Source organism: Sciurus vulgaris (assembly GCF_902686455.1).
Source record: "Sciurus vulgaris genome assembly, chromosome: 12".
Classification (NCBI taxonomy): Eukaryota; Metazoa; Chordata; class Mammalia; order Rodentia; family Sciuridae; genus Sciurus; species Sciurus vulgaris.
The window spans coordinates 108,450,901-108,474,160 of NC_136473.1; the positions used below are offsets into that span (position 1 = coordinate 108,450,901).

Here is a 23,260-nt window from a genome sequence, read left to right on the forward strand (position 1 = left end):
CTTAGAAGAGAACTAATTCTCCTTTCTTTCTGCCTGAAAAGTTGCCAAGGTCATGACATTTCCAATCAGTTATGCAAGGCTGTGAAGATACCACAAAATAGGTGGATTTTAGTATTTTGAATAGATCTGGCATGAAGCTATTTCTTGCTCTAAAATTTCCATTCATTCATGCAATGTGCACATTTCTGTATCAGGGCTGAAAACAGGAAAAATCACTTGGCTTGATACCAAGTGTTTTCAGGGCAATTCAGTTTCTGCCCCTTTGCCTGAGCAGACCACAGAGAAGACGGATGCCTGGTATGCCACAAACTATGCTCAGGACACTACTCAACACCCACATTGGGGAAGGGGGACCCAGAGTGTGACCAAGAATTCCCACACTGCTCTGCTCTGCAAAACCTAGCTCTTTAGGAAATAACACAACCCTTGCTCGGGCAAGAATCACCCTTTCAAAGAAGCAATTCACCACCAGCATTGTTAATAGCCTAGGGAATCATACTGGGTGGAAGCATATCAATTGTGAGTTGAAGGTTAATTCACAAGAGTTGGACTCAGAGTGAAGATTTCCAGGGAATAATTCACTAATTGGTTTCATTTACATCTTAGAGTTTTTATGTTTGTATATGAGTAGCAAATGATTTTAAATGTTTTTAAAGTCTGAGAGCTTTTCAAAAAATATGAAACAAAAATTTTAACTAATAAGGAAACATTGTGTCAATTTAATTGACAGTGATTTTTTTCAACTGTATATAAAATAATGCTGCATCTTAAAACTGTGGCATCTTTGATAAAACATGGTAGGTTATGGTAAGTACAAATAGATGAACACAGGTATGCAATAGAGGTACCATGGAAGTAAAGCCCACAAGTGGCAAATACCAGGATGACAAGGGTACCCTCTGATACCCAGGCATCTAAATCCAAGGCCTACTCACCATTTCCAAAGAGGATTAAAAAAAAATAAGAGGTACACACTACTCCAAGAAGAGATCAGGTTTCAATAAAAGTAGATCTAAAATAAAAAAAAATTGAGTGGTAATACCATAAATATATGAAAAGTAGTTTGGGTGTATCTTAGTACAGAATTAGTATCTATAGATAAATACACTAAAGGAAAACCACGGACCACCTCTCCCCATGGCGTGTTACTTGGCTTAGTTCATGGACTGGATACACCCAGGATGTGACCTACTACTTTGAGATTTGAAGCATGTCAAAACACAAGCTTTTAGTGAACTAGAGCAATCCTGGTAGGGACAGGGAAGGAGCATTGGTCAGCCGCTTAACTAGTAGCCATGTGCAGAATGGACTAACCAAACCTGTCACTCACAATCACCTCTCACATGGATGAGTGTCCACACCCACTCAAAGCCTGCCCTTCGGCTCCTGCCCCCTTTGGGCTGGGGGCCTGCCCCACAGGTGCACCTGTGCCTGCCACATCGCTCAGGGTCTTCACACAAGCTGTGGCGCTGCTCCTGACCTCAAAGGCCACACTCCACATAGTTACACACACCACGGAAAACTGAAAACAGTAGGCCTTTACTAGAATCTTCCGTGCACCTAAGCTTTTAAAATAAGACCTAAAAGCAGCCTTTACAGCTACACACAAAAGTCAATGTGGATGTTTGGACAATATCCACATCTCATGAATCAGCCACATACAGATACAGCCCTACAAAAGTGCTGATGTTATAAAAGTGACACATTGGTAATGCAGTGCATAGACGCCTATGACATAACAAGACATAGCAAACGCTGAGCATGGGGGATGTCGCAAGTGCCGCTGGAAAAGGCAAGAATGAAAGAAAGGAAAAGCTACTGCAGCTGGGAAATCAGAAGAGGAAGCGACACGTGAGCTTCACCTCACCACTTCCTCCAAGTCCACTGGTGAGCTCTTTGAAGGGTAAGCACCCTCGTCCCCGTACAATCCCGAGGCACACTGGAAGAACCGGGCTACCTAATCATCTGTGGCAATCGATCAGGCAAGAGGAAAGTGAGCCGACACTCGGTAAAGACTTGATGGAGAGAATTAAAATGGGAGGGACCGAAGAGCCCAAGCATTCTAGATGGAAGAGAAGCAGCACCAGCAATGACACCAAGAGGAGAAAGGACAGGGAACGTTCTGGAGAATGGCACCTACGAAGCAAGTGGGAGAGCAATGGAAGAGGACCCAGATGGAGGAGAGCCTTCAATGCCATGCCCAGAGCTCAGGTCCTGTCGTGCAAGGACCGTGATTCCAGTCGCACCTCAAGAGAACTCTGTAGGCATCCCTATGCACTATGCTCTTGCAATAAGTCAGACCTGAGGAAAGCAAGCTCTGAATCGGGACAGCAGGAGGGTCGTGGAAAGGCACCAGCACAGCCGGAGGGCACTGCGTAAGCAGAAAACAGCACCTCGGAGATGTGAGAGGCGACCCGGAAACGGGGCGCCTCGAGGCTGGCCAAGTTGGGGCCCTGTAGAGCCAGCACCCAACCGCAATAGGAGACGGCTATCTGGGCAAGGCCTGAGTCCCTGTGTCAAACAGACGGGTATTTAAACTGCAGTCTCTACATGCATCTGTAGTGGCGGGAAAGGGACCCAGCTCAAGGTCTCAAAGTCACCCCGAATCAAGCCCGAATACTGGGTGAGGTCAGAGAGAAAGGAAGCCACTATACTTTTCATTACAAAATCTAAGAAACCCTTTGCCTCACCTGTCAAGGAAGCTGTATGGAAATGCATGTTGGACTGCCTCACTTCTCTTTTACCTTCTGTTTCATTTTTTGCACCCAGTACCTCAAGTAGTTGTTTAAAAAAAATGAATGAGTACGATTTGTAGGGAACCACCTCAAATCCTTTGCAAAAAAAAAAGCAGATAAATTTAAAATTAAAATTAAATTCCTTTGTAGGGAAGACAGCTAAGTTCTTATGAATTATAAGAATGTTTCTTGCCAATTAAGAAACCTACTAGATTTTAAATGAGTATTTTAAAAGGCAAATTAAGGAATGATTAATTTCATCACCAAACAATTTAGCCTTACAAAAAAGATTCTCACTCTGAATTAGAAACTCCAAGCTATCCGATTAAAAAGGAAATTTAAGAATCAGAAACTCTTGGCAAGCAAAACTGAAAATTAATGCATCTCTAATATAATACAAATCAGTAAGAAAACACTATTTACAAATATTTAGTTTATATACAATTTTTAAAGGAGAGAAGCCACTGAATAAGCAAGCCACACAAGGACAACTTGATAGTAAACGTTGCACCCCATTCCAAAGAGAGGTGTCTGTTCAGTGTACATAGACGGATCTCTTTGTGCCTCTCTTGGTCGCAGCCCCATAGGGAAGCCCTTTTCTAAGTCAGGGGCCTCAACTCCACACACCACAAGTCCTGTCTGTTCTGCACGCAACTAGGAGCTCATGCTCCGGCCTGGCAGGCCTTCCCCCAGCTCGGCTGGCTCCCTTCAACAGTGACCAGGTCGAGTCCTCCTCTGGCACAGGTCCTCCTCTGGCATAGCTCCTCCATGCTCAGGAAGCTGGAGACCTTAATGGGAAATGTGCAGGGTGGATGCGAAGACACCTACTTCCCTTCCATACCAGATGGGTCCTTGCCTTCAGCACCCACAGGTCCAAACCACGAAATCTGCAGCATTCAGACAAAATATTACCTTTCAAGAAAAAAAAATGTTTTTGGTTATAGGGTTTCATCATTTGTCTTAAAAAATCAAGAAAATGCAGCCTTTTAAATAGAGCCAGGTCCCTGCAACCTTGCAACGGAGCCAATCTCTCTGGCATGTTTTGCTATGTGTAAATCTTTGCTCCAGTGCTACTTTTTAAACTATCACTTATCGAGGACTGCACATTCTAGACACCCACTTTTTAGACTCTGCAAAGGGAATTAAGATAATGTATATTATATCCATTCAGCAGATAAGAAAATAAACTCAGAAAGCCACACAAGTTCAAAAGCCCTTGGCTTTTTGCACATACACTGTTGTCTCTCTGGATAATTCTACATTCAAAAAGTTCACTGGTTCAACAAGACTCATGCAGCGGGCAAATACCAGCTACCTGTGGACTTGGGGAAGGGTCCACAGGCATTCTTGGAAGTTAAGTTAGCTGGGTGAAGGAGAACCCAAAGAGCCTTTGAGGTACAGCAAACCTGTATGGCACCATGGAGACCAGACTTGCCTCGTCCTTGGAACTAGAGAGGCTCAGCAGGGCCAGCCGTCACAGTGGAGGGGAGGAGAAGGAGCAGAGAATGGACCGAGGTAGAGAACAGATCAAGGAGGAGGCAACTGGGCAGGCTAAGAACCTGGGTGATGAGCACTTGAGCAGCTTGATGAAACCTGTCTCAAGAGGTCCATTGACTGCTGTTGACTTGTGAACTTTTATTTTGAATATTTTTCTCATCTCCCCAGATATTCCCTGCATACCTTTTCCTCTCTTGTTCTTTCTATCCCTCCCTCTCCTCTTTACCCTGCGGCCAGCTGACGACATGCTGCCCAAACTGGAATTCCCCTTTCCTCTCCGCCATGGTCAACATGCCCACCTCATCTGCACCAGCCTCTGTCCTCTCAGGCACCCTGAGTGAGCATCCCTCCTCCTCTCCTTCTAGGTCATTCCCACTAGCACACAAAATGCTCTAACATCCCCTGGGCTGGGGGCAGCTCCTCCCTTTGCCCTAGACCCTCTTCCAACTTCTCGTCAGAAGAGTGGACCACACAATCTGTCCCATTCACCCACCTCCCAATTCCTCCACGCCCACCACGCCAGTAAAACTGCCTTTCCCTCCAGCTGCTGTTCCCTGGCCTTCCCTGCAGGGTGGTTCTCCCGCCTCAATCCTCTTCTCTTTCCTTTCTTTCCCGTCCTCTCTTGCCAAGCAATTCAACCCAGTTCTAAGGTTTGCCTTCAATTGAGATGTGATTCAAATGCCATCCAACTCACCCTTGAGAAATATACAGTTCAGTGGTTTTAGTATATTTGTGATATTGTACACAGAACATTTTCATTCAGAACATTTTCATCACCCCAAAAAGAAACCCCATGCTCATTAGCAATATCCTCCAGTCTGGCCTCTCCCTGGCCCTAGCCACCACTTTCTGTATGGGTCTGCATATTCCAGACATTTCATAAAAATGGACTCATACAATACATGCCCTTTGCATCTGACTTTTCACTCAGATGATCTTTTAAAAGGTTCATTTATATTGCAGCATGTATCCACACTGCAAACCTTCTGATGACTGAGTAATACTCCATAGTACGATTATGCATTATTTTGTGTATTCATTCATCATTGGATGGGCTTTTATTTCTACCTTGGGGTTGAAATGAAGAAAGCTGCCAGGAACACATTTGGACAAGCTTTTGTGTACACATACTTGTTTTCATTTTTATTTTTTAGTGCATACCTGGAAGTTGAATTGCTTAATATTATAGCAACTACATTTAACTTGAGCAACTGCCATACTGTTTTCCAAAGTGACTGCACAATTTTACACGTTCACCAGCAATGCACTCGAGGGCACGTGGGTTTCCTCACATCCTCACCGACCCCTTACTGTGTCCCCTTTTTATTACAGCCATCCTAGTTGGGGTGAAGTGGTAGCTCATTGTGGTTTAGTTTTCCCACAACAGTGGTGCATCTTTTCATGTGCACTTTAGCCACTTATGTACTCTTTGATGAAGCGTCTTTTCAAGTCCTTTGCCTATTTTTTAATTGAGTCATCCTTTACTGTTGATTCTAAGAGTTTTTTTTCATATTCTGGACGCTCATCCCTTATTAGGTACATGATTTGAAAATTTTTCTCCTGTGCTCTGGTTTGTCTTTTCAGGTTCTTCATAGTGCTTTGTAAAGCACAGAGACCTTATAAGACACTAATACTAATATTGATCAAGTCCAATGTAACTTTCTTTTGTCACTTGTGCTTTTGGCACCATAGCAAAACCATTGCCTCAGCCAAAGTCACCAATATTTCCACCCGTGCTGTCTTAGTAGACTTTTGTAGTTTCAGTTTTTCTATTTAGGTCTTTGATCTATTTTGAGTAAGCTTTTGAATGTGGGTGTGAGGTAGGGATTGGTCCAAATGCATTCTTTTGCATGAGGATATCCTGCTGTCCCCACACCATTTGTTGAAAAAGCTACTCTTTCCCTCATTGAATTGTCTTGGTGCCCTTGTCAAAAAAAAAAAAAAAAAATCAATTCACTATAAATGTAGCAGTTCACTTCTGTACTCTCAAGTCTACTCCGTTCATCCATTTGTCTATTCTATGACACTTATATAGTGTGTTTTTTGGTGAGGGGGTCCTTTTGTGCTGGGGACGCAATCCAGAGCTTTTTGCATGCAAAGCACACACTCCACCACTGAGCTATACCCCCAGCCCTATGACACTGTTCTGTAGCAAGTTTTAGAACTAGGAAGTATAAATCTTCTGACTCTGTTGTTGTTGCTGCTGCTGCTACTATTTTTCAATATATTTCTGGCTATTCTGAATTCCTGCAAAGTCCGTAAGAATTGTAAAATCAGCTTGTCAATTTCTGCAAAAATAGCATCCAGAATTTTGAGAGTTGTTGTATTGAATCTACAAATGATTTGAGGTATATCATCATCTTATAAATCTTTATGTCTTCCAATGTATGAATGCAGAATGTCTTTCCATGTAATTTGGGTGCAAGTGTAACATCTATTATCCCAGTGACTCAGGAGACTGAGGCAGGAAATAAAGACTGGGGATGGAGCTTACTGATGGAGTGACCCTGGGATCAATATGCACCCCCACCCCCAAAAAAAGACATTTTGTGGTTTGAGAAGTATAGTCGTAAGGTGGTAAATATCCATGACATACTAGAAACTGCTATCTTCAGTTAAACCCTCCTCTGTGTCTAATCGCCTGCATGTCTTACATGTCCAAATCCATATTCTCAGTGTCTAGCTCCCAACTCTCCCTCATTCTTTCCATTGTAGGAAATGCCAGCACTGTCCATTGGTCACACATTAAGAGGCTGAGAGCCATTCTTTACTCTCCTCTTCCCTGCCTAATCCATCAGCAAGTCATGATTACTGTGCTCCCTAAAGGTATGCAGACTCCTTTCCTTCCCTTCCCATGCCACTCCCTGACTGGACAGGCCATATCACCATCTAGACACTGCAGGAGATTCAAGCCCATCTCTCTGCTGCTGCATTGCCTGCCCCCAGCCCGATGTCCTCACACCATCTAGGGGACTATAGCAGGAGCCACATACTAGCCACCACACGCAAAGCAAAAACAAGTAAAAATAAATTTAACACATTCATTTAAACTACCTTCTCCAAAATATAATTATTTTTAATATGTAAGCAATACAAAAACCATTAAGAGACCTTGTTTTTTTTTTTCAAAGAAAATCTTTGAAATATGGTACATATTTTTGTCCTTAGAACACATCTCAATTTGGATGCTAACTTTTCATCAGAAATACCTGATCCATCTTCAAAGTTCATAAAATATATTGTCAAAAAAGCAGCTTTATGTACCAAATCACTTGTTTCTCAACCAAATATATTAGTTTGCTTCAAGAAATTAAAATTACATAAAATTGAAAAATCCCATTTCTTGAAACATAAGGTACAATAACTATATGGGGTGGTGGTGCCTGCCTTAAGTAGCACTGCCCTAGACAGATCACATCATACCCCGATTGAAGTCTCTCCTTCCGTCAATCATCATGGCACTCCAGATTACCCTCTAAGGTAATTTTTGACACCAGCAAAGTCTGCCTACCTCTCCTCTGCCTCCCTTCCTTGCCACACATCTCCCTACCAGGCTCCAGTGACTGTGTCTTACCTTAATTCCACAACACGCAGCTCTGGGACACCCAGAACCCTCCCACACGGAAGAGGAATGCTTTTTCCTAGCTCTTCCTGTGGACGATTCATCTAACACATCACCCCATCCAATAAATACACCACCGCATCTGCCTACAAAAACGTCCCTCTTCATCACACTGCATTGCCACACCTGCTCATTTCTGTCATGCATCTAGGCTGATTGGTAATTGTACTGGTTATTTGCCAGCTATAGGTCTCCACTGGACAGCAAGTTCCCTGATGACAAGGATGGTAATTTTTTTTTTCTCACTTATGTCTTTCTGGTGCCCAAAACAGTGCCTGGCACTCAGTGATGTGCAATGAGCATCGTCAGGCATGACAAAGACTGGAAACTCTCCACTAACTTGATTAATTCAATTTTATTCAGAAGTTGCTTTGTGTTTATGAGGATAAGCAAAAAACCAGACTCTGCCCTTAAAACTGAGGCTTAGTTGTAGAAGCAGATAAGATAATTTAATGCAATTTAGCAAGTATGCCTTTAGAGGAATGCTCAGAGGATTATGGGTGCCCGGAAGAGAGACAAATAACCATGGAGAGATGAGCATGTGGGAGGTGGGGGCCTTCCTGGAGGAGAACAGACCAGAGTCCACATGGACAAGGGGCAATAAAACTGGTGAGTGTTCAGAACATGATATGTGGCTGGAATAAACAACAGGTAACCTGGAAGCATTAGGCCACGCAGAGCCTTGAATGACACACCAAGAACCTAGATTTTATGCCATTGGCAACAGGAGCTAAAAAACTTTCACCGTAACAGTGATGTCATTTAATTTGAATTTCATATTTTGTGACTCAAGTTGCCGTCACTGTGACAAAATACCTGAGATAAATCGACTTAAAAGCAGAATGGTTTACTCTCACAGTTTCAGAGGCTTTGGTCCATGGTCTCTTGGACTCATTGATTGTGGGACCTGTGGCAGGACAACATGTCATGGCGGAAGCATGAGGTAGAGGAAACCTGCTCACCTCATGGTGGCCAGGAAGCAAAGAGAGAGGAAGAAGCTGGGATTGCCATATCCCCTCCAAGGGATGCCCCCAGTGACTTCACTTCCTTCCCTATGACCCACTCCTAAGCGTTCCTCTGCCTCCCAATAGCATCACAGGTTGGCAACCAAGCCATTAATACATGGTCTTTGGGGGACATGCCAGATCCAAACTGTGGCAAGTCTCAGTCCTGTTATGGGTGTGTGAAAGGTATAGTGGAGAATAGAGAGGAGAAACCATTGTGAATGCATTACTATAGTCCAGAAGATAAAGGGTAACTTGAACTCAGGGGTTGTAGGAATTAGAACTTCGCCTTGGTGATCAGTCTTGGGCACACTTGGAAAGCAAGTTGAGCTGCTTGGAGCCCATCAGTGACCCTGGAAGGGCAGTTCCAGAGAACCAACGGGAACGGAAGACACGTTGCCCCTCTTATCCACAGCTGCAGACACAATGGGAACTGTGGAAGTGGTGATTAGTAGCTCCCATATCTGGCTGCTTGTCAGCAGCACGAGGAGAGCATTGGAGAAGCAGTTCATGCTGGCTTAACTCCAGTCCCAGTCCCAGCCTCCATGAGTGGAACCCAGGAGCCTCAGGTGACTAACACTGGTCATCACTCACCTGCTTTGGAAGATACAGGGATGGACCAGTCTCAAATACCTCTGTCCCTTTTAATTCAAATCTGTTTAGTTCCCAAGCTGAAACAGTTGTGCGATGATCATGCAGGGAAGGAAGCTAAGCCAACTGCCGGAGCAGGCAGAGGCGAAGGCAGGAGACCCCTGAGGAGGTCTGTATCGTTGGGAGAATGGAGAGAGCAGCACGGGCAAGAGAAGGGATGCCCAAAGCTAAGGCACGAGGGTGAGGACACCAGTCGCTCAAGAGCATGAGCGTGTCAAACAGTCCATTTTTTCTGGTAAGTGTAAAAATAAATCACTTGACACCAAGAACCCTACTGTCAGTGTCAACCCACCTAAGTCAGATAAATGATTTAATTAGTGAAAACTCAATAAAAATTAAGTACCTGTGTTAGTCTGCTCACGTTCCCACAACAAAATACCACAGACGGGAGCCTGAAACAACACATTTATTCCTCAGTTCTGGAACCTAGAGATTCAAGCTCAAGCTCCAGCCAACTCTTTCTGCTGGGAATTCTCTTCCTGGCTTATAAATGACTGCTTCTCCTCTTCGTGCCCACAGAAAAGTGAGCTCTTCTATGTCTCCTTACGAGGACACTAACCCTATTGGATGAGGGCCCCAGCCATAGGCTCCTGTGAATCTTTCTATGGGCGCTCTCTCCAAACAGGGTCACATCGGGGATTAGGATTTCAACATATGAACTTTGGGGAGATGTAAACATTCAGTCTCTAACAGAACTAAAATAATATTGCTCAAGTGCTGTGGAGAGTACTAATGAGATGTGTGCAGTTCACCTTAGGGGTCAAAAACTAGTGTTCATTAGTCAGAAACATTCAAGTGCTGAACAGAGTGGAGTCGACCTAAATCCTAAGGACGCAGCAGAAGGTCAAATGGCACAGACAGGATATCAAGTGGGTGCTTCAGGGATGACCTGAGGTAGTGGTGGAGTGGAAAACCCGGCTAGTGGAAGAGAAGGGAGGATGGATTCCCTCCAGCTCCCAATTAACTTATTTCTATGAATTTTACTGCTGTTCCTCCAGGGGCCCACTCAGAGTCTGGAATTCTTTTGGACTTCTTTCTCTGTCTCCCTTACCCACCATCGGTAATCAAGGACTGCCTCTCTGAAATACCCTTTTTCCATTTCCATCAGTAAACCTCCTGGATGGAGCCCTGTCGCCATGAGGTCATTTCCCAATGGTATCCCAGGCATCTTCCTTCATCTACGTACGTGTATCACAGCGAGCGTGTGGCCAACTCAGTCTTCCTTAAACCTGACTCCACGCTTGCCAGAACGTCTTACAGACCTTCAGAGCTCCTCACAGCTTCATGAATTAGGTACCAGTTCCTCATCCTGGCAATTCCACGTGGGGCCCATTCCCTGCTGGCTCTGTCCCCCTCCAATCCTCTTCCAGGTCCTCGACCAGATGGAAAAGTCTCTGCTAAAGCTTCTCGAGCCTTCGCATCCTTACTCTTTAAAGTCCATCTCAAGATTTTAATAGGATCCTCCTTGGACTCTCCAAAGAGATGTGCTCTTTTTCTTTGATGATCCAGAACACTCTGTACCTCTAGAGGCCCCTCCTCGGTAATAGTTATCAACAAGTAACTATTGTAGTCCTACGTGCTTCACATGTACTCACCTGTGTGATGGGAAGCAGAGGCACAGAGAGGCCAGGTCATTTTCTAAGACCACAGAGCTGTGAAGAGGCAAAGCTAGGATGTGGATTCAGGCCCTCTGGTGTTCCTCCTTGACAGTCTACCGGGCCTAGAGGACACTCCAGGCCAGGCTTCATCTGACTCTGCTGAGGGAAACGTCTTTTATCTGCCTTTTCATCCCCAGTCTTTCACAAAGTAGGCACTTGCACTTGGGTTGATGATAGAGCTCTTTTGGGTCACAAAATAGCATGCTCTGCTCAGGCTCTGCTTGTCCCTATGTCCCTAGAAATGACTGCTACATGTACAGAAAAGATGAGCACAGTGACCTCTTCCCACTGCGCCACGCCAGGCAGCCAGGCATCAGGGACCCTCCGTCACGGTCCAGGGAGATGGAGCACGTCCTGCCTCATGGGCGCCCTGCTCTGTTTGTCACTGTTCTTTTGTGCAGCCACCAAAGCTTAAATCTGTCTCATGACTTTCTTTGCTCAGTCTTCTGAGGACACAGTCTTCAACACCCTCTCCAACTAATAGCTCCTCAAATGCTGGGAGACAGCATCACAGCCCTGCCAACTGTGGTAATGAACGTCCCTCATCAGAACTGTGGGCCTGGTCACCCTGATAACAGCAGCAGCATGCAGAGCAGATCCTACTGGGTCACCAGATTCTTGGCAGGAGTGGCTGTACACACCGAGCCTCCGATTCTGGCACACAGAGGACTCTCAGAATGATTCTTTGTATAGGACTCGGTGAACAAATAAACCCATCTGCTGAAAAAATTATCAAACATCTTTTGTAATTGGTTTTATCATCTCCCTCCAAACAAGTGTATTGAACTCTCTGCTCTCAAACATCAAATAAATTCCATATAATGAAAATAACACTCAGAAGTTATCTGGCAGGCATGCAGGTAAATGAAGCACCTTAGGAAACCTCAGGGGGGAAAAGACTATTTTACACTGTAGACACTTTGGGAATGTCTTAATTTTTATCACATATACATATTACTTTTTTGATTAAAAGACAGTTAATTCAACAAAGGAAAATAAAATTATGTCTAAGTTAACCCATCCTACAATAGTATGATATAGTGTGAATTGTGTCTGCTATGATGACAAGATATGCCCTACCATTTAAATGTAGAATCAAATGGGGGGGAGGGAAGGGTTAGTGATAGGGTTAGAGTTAGGGTTAGGGAGGGGGGCAAGTATGGAGGAAGGAAGGACTGTATAGAGGGAAAAGAGGGGTGGGAGGGGTGGGGGGAAGGGAAAAAATAACAGAATGAATCAAACAACATTACTCCATGTAAATTTATGATTACACAAATGGTATGCCTTTAAGCCATGTACAAACAGAGAAACAACATGTATCCCATTTGTTTACAATAAAAAAAATAAATAAAAAAAAATAAACGTAGAATCAAATAAATGATTAGAAACATATTATATTTAATCTAGTCCAGAGACATTCGACAATTTAAGGATAACCCTTAGTAAGAAATATACTTTATACCGCAGCCTAGTATGCATATACAAATCCACAACTAGATTTCATGAGACTTGTCATTTCTCCGTGGGATATAGTCTGACACTTCTGTTTCCCCCCAGGGCTGTCGCAACAAACTCAACTGATATCAGGGTCCAGTACGGACCCGGCACACAGCTTGCAAAGCTCTGACCTCATTCGCGCCCCCCCCCCACACCCATTCTCAACCAACTTATTGATGAAGAAGGTATGATCGGCTTGAATAAATGGTTTGCACAGAACCACATCTCAAATTCGTTCATTTTGCTCCTGCCAGAACCTGCTACGGAATGTGACAGAGGCAACACTGCTTCCAGTTTCATGGAAGCTGCAAATAGCTGGGCAGAAGGACAAGGCCACCTACTCTACAGCAATGTCCTAGTGCAGCGAAGCAAGGACAAGGGTGACTGAGCAGGGGCCTCGATGTCAGTGAGCGCAGAGGAGGACCAGCCCGCGATGGCAGAGACTAGACTGACCAGCTCTGCCCCACCACGCGCCTTGGCTCACTGGAGGCTTCCTTCCAACTGTGTCCAGGCAGCACCTACCAGGGTGCGAACAGACCCACCACTTACTCACCCCCAGCAGCCCTGACTCTCCCTGCAGCGGACTCCATCCATCTTGGTCTTCTGCTCTTCCTACAGTCTCACTGTCCAGTAAGTGAAGCTCTGTTCCTTGACCTCCCATCTCACATTTCAGGCAAGACAATCATGATCCTTCTGCCATTTTCCTTATTCACTAACTCAGCAAAGAATTCATGAGAAAAATGTAATTTCAAAGTACATAATTCAAGTAAAGCAGTCTCCTCTCAATTTCACATGGAATTTCTTTTTTGGAGTAAGTAAAGAGACTCAGTAACATTTCTTAAATTGAATCAAGGACTGCCATTCTCTGATAGTTTTCAGTATTTCTAGACGAGAGAATGCAATGGCTACTGCCCAGGTAGTAGGACTCATGAGCAATATGCAGGCTTTCTCCCCACTTTTACTAACCAGGAAACATACAGACCCACATCAAGTCCTGACCTCCACCCAGTAAGACAACAAAGCTGTTCTTCTACGAAGCTTCTAGGGCACAACTAACAAACACAAAGTGCTGCGATTCCACATGAAGCCAGTTAAGGAGCCCAGAGCTAAAATTGACAGTTAACACATTGTAGGAATGTCAATCAAGACAGAATAGGAATCTCCTCATTGAAGATAGAATAATTGATATTTATTTCCAAATCCACTACAAAAATGTTGGTACTTTCACCCACTAATACCGTGCATCTTACTCCTCGGGCTGAGCCCATACCACCAAGCAACCTTCCCCAGCTGGACTTCCTCTGCTGCTTCCCCCTTCCATGCCATCATCTAATGCTTCCAGAAGAAAAAGATCTGCTAAGCATGGTTTACTTCACATCACAAAATGAAATGCCTTCTTTAAATCTACTCTCTAGAACTTCTGAAAAAAATGTCAGCAAAATTCATTCATCCTGTTCTCTATTATCAATTCTATTATGTTCATTATCTTTAGTATTGACCATGTGACTCCTAGCATATCACTTAAATTTTCTAATTTAATACTTTTCATTTATAAATTAAAATAAGATATGCTCTTACTATCCTCTCAGGGAAACTGTGAGGATTAATGAAACGAAAAATTTCTTTGGAACTCTTGGGAGGGAAGAATACTCAAACTGGATTTATGTTGTGTATACATAGAAAGAAAAAATGCATTGTGATAATGCTAAACATGGGCAGTATGGTCTTTGAAGCAGGTTCAAATACACAGTAAGTTATACTCTAAGTTGGCCTGATCTAAAAGTATTTTAAAGCCACTGTAATTATCCAACATTCACAAAAAGAAGACCTTGCAAATACAAATGAGCATCTATTGTTGTTCCTAAGTTTACTTTTGTTTTTCTGAAATATTTAGAAAATATGTAGTCTAAACGGAAGATTAGACTAATGAGCACTATGTGCTGAATGCATGTTTTGGACCAGACATTTGATATCTTTCTTAGACCTCACACACACCATTTTTTTAAAATGAAGTCTTTTATCCCTGTTTTGCAGATGAGAAAACCAAGGCCCAGTGCAGTTAAATCCCTTACTGCAAAAGTCAGAGGTGGGACTCAAACACCGGACAGCAGAGCCTGCACTCGATCATCACAACCAGCTGGTGCCTTTCAAAGGAGGAAATGAGAAAACCTGCACCATGAACGCCATTAGCCACCCATCCAATGGCTTTAGATGGAGCAGGCTTTTCAGTCCCAAGTCACAAAACAGCAAGACAAAGGGCCTTGGTAGCCATGCACGTTTCCAACACGGATGCAGATGCTGCTCACGGCCGTATCATAACTGAAGTGGTGGGAAATGAAAGTGACAAGCTGTCACAGAAAGGCACCAAGGCACCCTCCAAAGTCCCTGGAAGCAGGGGCTTTCAGCAAGGATGTTGGAAAAAGAAAAAAAAAAAAAGCTCTAAATTAACTGTACCATTCATATGATCAGGAAATAAATATATCATCATTTTCCCCAACAACTCCTGCCTTTATTACTGGTTAGCATTAAGCATCTAGCCCAATGGAGAGCATACAGCTCTCCAGAAGCTAGCCCCAGTCTAAGCAAAGCCCACCCGTGACCAGCACAAACTAAGGCCCTCTTCGCAGATACGTTTTAGTAATATGTGAAAACATCCAGCTTCTCCTTTGGTCTTTTCCTGGGCCTGTCTGGTCCTTAAAACTCACACTTCTTCAAGAGTGTCTCATCTCAGAAGATCACCTTGTCCAAGTCTAAAAAATCCTGCTCCCTGGCTCCACCCACTATTTTGTATAGAAAAGAACAAGGCAGTGTCACTGTCGGTCTGTCCCCCAGGAGCAGAGCAGGGGAGCCTCTAGGAGAAGACTGGTCCCACAGCACAGAGGATGGGAAGAGGAGGCTGCAGTGGGGCGAGGGTGAGAGGGAGGTGCCCGGAAACAACCGGAGGAGGAAGGGATGCTGACCAACCGACCCGGGCTCCCAGTCCTGAACACCGAGTTCCAAACCCAGCTAGGGCTTTTACTGACCTTGGACAAATCTCATGGTTTCTCTGTATCCTAATGCTGCTCCAGGAAGTTAGCAACAATTAAGCCAGAGGGAAGTTTCTTAGAGCAGCCGAGTGAAATGCCAGTCCTTGCTTCTGCCAGAAGTGGCTTAAGCCACTGAGGACCACAGACTCACAAAAATCATTCCTGTGCTGTTAACGAGCCCACTAAGTTTGTTAAAAGATGCTTTTCATTTATGAAATTCCTACATTCAGTGTCAATCCCTCTTTTGGCTCTTCTGCTCCCTAAACAACACATTCTGTTTTCAGGTTTGCATTTGGCACATTTTCCCTGACATTTTTGTCTTCAATTTATTCCACCACTTTAACTAAATGCCTTGTTCCTTAACAAGAAAGTAGAGTCTACCTCTCTTAAGTCTTAGTGCCTTGAGGTGCTTATAAAGGACTACTCTCAGTTCACCTCACTGCATCTACTTATTTTTTTTTTCTTATTTTTTTTTCTCTATTTTTGCAGTGCCAGGCATTGAACCCAGGGCCCTGTGCGTGCTAGGCAGGTGCTCTACCATTGAGCTACATTTCCACCCACAACTGTATTTTTAATCTCTCCAGTCTCTTTTCCTTCTCGCTACTCTTTTCTGAGGCCCTTTTCAACATATAGTATCTCTTTGTGATAAAGTGACAGTCTCAGTTCAATGGAGCATTGTCAAGTCAGACACTGAGACACAGATCACCACCTCCCAGCTCTGACACTGATACTTCAGTACGTGTAGCCTTGAGCCAAAACGATGCCAGCTGCCAAGTGACACTGGAAACTCATATTGTCTACTATCTTCTTATATCCCAGTTCAATTTCAGAACTGTAGTTTTCCAGGGTTCTGTGTTTTATAAAAAACAAATCGATATGTTGTAAATTTTTATCCCTGCAAATTTGCAGCAAACTCGGTCTTCATCTTACATGTCCCTCTGCAAGTTGTGGCCTCACACTTTATCCTTCTGGTTCTCTTTTCACGCAGATGTCAGCTTCTCTGCCTTCATCCCTCCTGGTAGTCTTACCTGTATACTTACCTGCATACATGCTCACTGAGGCTCCATGACCTTATTTCTCAAGAGTTCCTATAAGAGCCACATCAAAGACTAAATCCCAGTGCAGTCATTTACAGGCCATGTGATCCAGAGCAAATGACATGTTAGATTTTAAGACCCTATTGGCGTGGGAATGTACAAAAAGTCAGGATAGGAACCATGCATAACAGAGCTCATGCCTGCCCCCCAGGAAAGGCCAGGCCTCATGGGCCCCCTTCTTCCCTCCACTATATAGAGATGTGTCTGATGTAACAGTCCTTTAGGAACTTACACTCTTAATGCTGACAGTGTAAGAAATTGCCAGGCAGACTTGGGGAAATGGCAAAATTTTGAGTAAGCAGAGAATTAATTTGGATTTTTCTATATCTTACATTAGTTTGGGGCTCTTTTAGCTTTGGTAGGAGAAGGTAAGAAATCATCTAACTGCTTGTAGTCCTCTTAAAATTTATTAAGATCATAATCATAAGTAAAACCTCATAATTTAACTCCACTTACTAGCCCTGACAAAAGGTACTAGCTAAGAAAAACACCAATATACTACTATAGATTGGATGTGGTTTGTGCCTCCAGTCACATGTCCTGGAAACTTGGTCCTCAGTGTGGCAATGTTAAGAGGTGGTGGGACCTTTAAGAGGTGGGACCAAGTGGAAGGTGGTTAGAGTCAGGGGGGGCTCCACCCCTAAAAGGAATTGATATAGTTCTCACGGAAACCTGGTTAGTTCTCTAGAGAGTGTTGTTATGAAAAGAAGACCTAACGTATTTAGGTTTATTCCACAGAAATATCTTCCTGGTTTCAGGTTCTGCCAATTCATTGTTCAGTGAAGAATAGTTCACATTTTTGATACTTCGTTGAATAGACCTTTGGGAATCCCAAAAACATGATTTTCAATAATTATCACATTTTAATTGTTAGCATCCATTAAAGTAACAACTATAACACTCAGAAGCAATATCTTGAAAAAAGTCACTAATTTTAGATGATTTTATAGTTTAACAAAATCCTTCTTAGTACAAACCTATTTCTGAAATAAGAAGTTTCACTGATAGGAATGCTTCTGCGCCTAATCTCATTTGCAGTTAGAGGACTCTCACCTACTCAATTTTTAAATGCTTTCTTGAAACTGAAGGATTTGAGACTATACATGACTTGGGCTGGGCTTGTGGCTCAGTGATGGAGTGCCAGCCTAGCATTTGTGAAGCACTGGGTTCGCTCTTCAACACCACATATAAATAAATAAAATAAAGGTCCATCAACAACTAAAAAAAAAAAAAAAGACTATACATGACTTGCAGATTTTCAAAAATTATCTGATCATGACCAACAGCAGCATCATATGGCTCACTTTAAGGTTCTCCCTCAAAACAACCTTAATTTGATAATCAATATATTTATAAACTTCTCAAATAAGCATGCATTTGAACATCTGCACATTGAAAAATTCCCAGAAGAATAATCATTGTTTAAAAATCTTTCACTTGGTCCCCATAAACCATAAAACCATCTCAGTTTGGTAAATAGACATCCAATTCTGCACAATCAGGCTAGAATAATATGGAAACTTCCACCTATCTAATTGGCATTGAAGAACTGTTTCGAACAAGTATATCATTAAACCTTTTTTTCACATTAACAACTGGTTCGGTTTTCACTTAGTACCTCTATCAGCAAGTTATATGCACTCTGAACAGATAGCTAAATCAACTGCCCAATCACATTTTAAAGTTCTCTTCAGGAGCATCTGATAGAGTCAAGACAAATACTCATCTTTAATGTTTCTGCCTAAAGGGATCCTCAACTCCTCTGCAAAATGAGGCAAGGTGGACATGTAAAAATAAATACAAACAGAATTACTACTAAGACAGCCTCAGATTCACACATGCAGTGTTTACATAGGCAGTAAAAAAGAAGTCGAAAGCATTTACTGAGGAACTGATACCCCTCAATATGGTGGGGCAACATGGTAGAGGTGTTAGAGTGTGGATCATGGAGTTCAGCACCTTAAGGTGAGTCCTCAACCCACCGTTTTCTATGTTAGCCATGACTCAGTTCTCAAACTCCCTACATCTTCATTTCCTTTTCAGTAACATGGAACGGTAGGGGTACCTACCTCTCTCGATTTCTATGAGGATTAAGTGAGATTATCCATGTAAAAGGATTCAGAACAGAACCTGCCTGTAGCAAACACTCAGTAGGGGTTAGTCCTCCCTATCACATGGCCCTGTAAATATAAGCATGTGTGTATTCACACTACACACAGATAACAAGACAGCTCTTCCATACACAAACCAGACAATGAACTGCCAAGGAGTGAACCCCTACATTCAAACCACAGGGCGCAGCTTCTTTCATTAGACCTTAAGTTGCTTCTCACTGCCAGCGTATATCTCATCCTGCACAACCAAAAGAACAATCTGGTTACTCACACTATATCACATTAATATGTAAATTCATCACTTCAGCAAGAAATCACAAACAAGCAGTTCATTCATGACTCATTTTATTCATAACAGTCTCAAGCTTGCCACCCAAAAATCAGTTTTTACAGCTAGAGTGAAATAAACACATTCACATCCAAATTCATTCCATTGTGCCCAAAAAACTAGTATAAGCAAACTGAGAGGAAAAGATATGGTTAGTCCACTAAACGTGAATTGTTGGACATTGGGAGGATACATCATTATTTTGAAGACAACAAGCTGAAATCTTGAGCAAACAATTTGTACAAGGGATGACCCTGGTTTTATGACTGCATTCAATGACTACACAATTGTTCAGGGTCCTAAAAATGAGAAATTAGATCTAAAAAGCAGAAGTTATATTTTTAAAGATAAGGACCTCATGTTGATTGCAAAATTCCTGAATAAAAAGAAAATTTTAAAGGGTACGGTGGAATGTGAATACTGTTCTTTCTGTCTAGGCTGAATCTCTTATTGAAATGGAGAACTTCAAAAAAAAAAAAAAAGAAATGGAGAACTTCATTTTCCCTAAGGTTGGGTTATAATTAGAAACTAGATTCCTCAATAATTCAATGACCGAAATCTTTATTAAAGTCAAATGACCTTTCTAATTAAGTTTTCTCCTTAGTCTATAAGCTGTTAGGTGCCACCTCTACAGATAATAAAGATTTCACATATTTACTAAATGAGCTTTTTCCCGCGTTCATCCTTTTCCTTTTCTTTATCTTCTAACAGTAATTATTGGTGAAACTTAAAATTATAACAAATTACTAATACATTCTGATAGATGCTCTGATTTGTTCAATATTTGTAATGTCCCTATTTTTCATTCTATCATTAAAAAATGTTTTAAGCTTACATATTTTATTCTTCTGTATCTTTACATTTTTGTTATAAAAGAATACAGTTAGTGTGGGGAAATGTGCACCATTTTATTAAGGCATTGAGAAGGCATTGGGATCCACACACCTAGGCAGAATTGAGATGTGCACAAAATTTACAGTAAGTTCAAAATCTCTGGCCACAAATGCTGCACTTACAATATGTGCTTATCCTAGTACATAGATGAAAGAGCAGAAAACTGTGGTAATTGCATTTGACGTAACTTTAATCTTTAAAGTATTTGTTTAAGAAACAAGTGCAATTAAACAAGTCCATCGCTTCACCAAAAATCCAAAATGACGTAGGCAGTAATGCTTTACCACCACTTTTCTCATTAATCAAAATAAATTCTGAAATGAGTGATTAGGTTGATACTTAGGGATAGCAGCCAATTGTTAACAATTTTACTTTTCTACTGGGTTTCTTATTTTTCTAGTTCACGTAAAAAGAGAAAAAAATATCATCTGAGAGATATCATCTGAGAGTATCATCTGAGAGAGGGAACATCACCTGAGAGAAAAGAACATGCACTTTATGAATATTAACACTGCAAAGGAGATGTGGCAATACCAGCTCTACATTTACACATCATCAAGCTCTTAAAAAAAAAAAAAAAAAAGACAGGAACCTTCTGAGTTGCAAGTCACTCGTGAGTCGAATAAGACTAAAGCCCAATCTCTGGATTGTCCCCTCCAACCCACTCTTTTGTGTTATATACAGTTCTACCTGATTTACTACTAGGAAACAGATTTCAGCTCTCATAAGAACCCAAATGGGCTTTTCTTAGCAAATGTCTGCACTCCTCAGGCGAGGCCATTAAGGTAACTCAATCCCTCAGGAATTGCTCAGTGCAAGAAATGTCGATTCCCGATTCAAAAATTAATTCTTTCGCTTTTTCTGTAATAAGTCATGAAAGTCATAAAAATTAGGATTCCGAATGTTACCCTGAAGACTGGCAGGACAAATAAGAGCTGAAGAAACGAAAGATGATGCTGGGGGAGGGGGCACAGAGAGTGCGAGAAAGACGCTGGTCAGTTCGGAGATGATGCGGGCATGACATGGCACCTGCACAACACGAGTTGTTGTTGCATCCACCCCCGGCCAGTCTAAGCCTGGAGCTGGGCATAGGTGCACACGCAAACGCACCACCTTTTATTCTTCGACTTCCAGGGAGGAGCATGGTGGGGAAGCGTCTCTGGATAAAGCTTCAACACAAGGAGCGATTCCTTTCTCCTCGCACCCCGCCTTCCCAGCTAGGGACAGGCGACGTTCTCTCCCAGTGTAGACAGCCCAGAGGATGGGAGAACCAGGGTGAGAGCAAAAGCATCTCGGGGGGTGGGAGGCAGGGGCGGGGGATTCTGAAGCATAAAACCCCACAGCCTCGGAGAGCACTTCGGGGAGAGTCAGGAGGAAAGAGGAGGATGTTGAGCCTGGGTAGCAGAGAGGGGGCTGGCAAGCACCCGGGCACTGTGCATCCAGGCTGCGCCCGGGGCGGGCGCGCAACGCGCAGGGGAAGTCGATCCTGGGGCGGACCCCCGCCCCGACTCCCAACGGGAGGACAGGGAGGAAACGGCTTTGTATCACAGGATGAAAGGCAGACCCGGCCGCCACGCAGGGGGCGGGGACGGAGGATGCCCGGAGCAGGGAACCCCACCCGCCCCACGGAGAGCAAGGTTCTGCCCCCCATTCCGCCACAGCCCCTGGTCCACGACCTGGCTCTCGCCGCCCGTCGGTGTTCCAACCGCCTCGAGCAGGGTCGCCCCTTGCCGCGCCCCCGCCCAGTGCCCTGCGCGCCTCACCTGCCCACGAAGTTCTCCAGCACCGAGCTCTTGCCTGCGCTCTGGCCGCCCACCACGGCGATCTGCGGCAGCTCCAGCAGGCAGCTCTGTCCCAGCGCCGAGAAGGCGTCCTGCAGTCGGTTCACCAGCGGGATCAGCTCCTCCATCTCCCTGTTCCCCATCTTGCTTGCGCACCCAGTTGCCCACTGGTCCTTGCTTGCCTCTGCGACCTGGCCTGGAGCCGAGGCGCACCGCCCTCACCGATGTTGCTGCGCTGGGATCAGACGGCTGATCCTGGCGCAGACGCGGGGTCCCGCTGCCCGCCCGCCGGTTCCTGACAGCTAACGGCCCCGCAGCGCGCTTGCGCAGGCCAAAGGGGCGTGGCCCCCCTCGGAGACGGCCCCGCCCCTCTGCGCTCCGCCCGGTGTTCCCAGTGCGCGCCAGCACTGCCGCCCAGCTGCGACCAGATGCCACCGCCGCTGCCTCCCTCTGCCGAGGCCAAAAGACAGTGACAGCGCTGGTTGGGGAATGGCCTGAAACCATCAGCCGGCTGCTCGGTTCCTTTTCCAGCAGCTACCGTGACAAAGCCCGTGGAAGGGCACAGCATCCAGCATCGTCACCAGCAGCGGCGGCTGCCCCTCCCCCACACACCAGCGGCGCTGCCTCGGGAACCACTTCCCAGGAGGAAATCTCAAGGGTCACGCCCAGCGCCAGAACCCGCGAGGGCTCCTCGGGATCGCTGGGCTGTTGCAGTCGGTTTTCTTCAGTCTGGCATCCACCTGAAGTCCTGAGGAGTCTGACCTTACCTCACTGTTCATTTTTACTGACTTGTCCTCCCCAGCCTCGTGGAAGCAAAGATGGGGTCCCTCGGGTTTACCTGTTCTCCACGCTTCTATCTACCACATTTATTCTGGGCATTGAGACTCCTGTGCCATGTGTCCTCCCGATGCATTTCCTGAGTCGGGATAGGAGATAGATTATGGGGTCTATCAATGACAGGTACTCTGCGCCCGTTCTATTAAATTTAGCACATTGAGAAGTGACCACATGTCAGATCCTGTCCCTAGTAACTGAGACACAAAGACAAATGGCAAGCTTCTCTTCCAATAAGGACAACCTCAGGAGTTAGTATACTGGCGTTTTCTTGCCTAACCCTTCATGCTACGCCTGAAGATTCCCTCGACTGTAACTCAAAGATTAAAGAAATCTAAATTGCTAGACCATGACTCTTTTCTGCACCTTAGACTGTATCCCATCTGGATCCCAGACCTCACTACAAGAACCTCAGCCTCAGCTTATTCAAAACTGAACTTGTCTTTTCTAATCTCAGCATTTAATGCTGTAAATTACTCTCTATCCTAAAAGACTTGTATAAGAAGGTTCATAATAATTTTA

The 23,260-nt window shown here is 44.1% G+C and overlaps 1 protein-coding gene across 1 annotated transcript in view; it reads right to left on the reverse strand.

The window, feature by feature from the left end:
• Window positions 1–22,234, reverse strand: part of DNM3 (dynamin 3) — a 449,604-nt gene extending 427,370 nt beyond the window's left edge. The window contains 1 exon segment of the mRNA XM_079106450.1: window positions 21,887–22,234. Within this exon segment, the coding sequence (XP_078962576.1) occupies window positions 21,887–22,047 (161 nt within the window). The 5' untranslated portion in view covers window positions 22,048–22,234.
• Window positions 22,235–23,260: the final 1,026 nt, after the last annotated feature.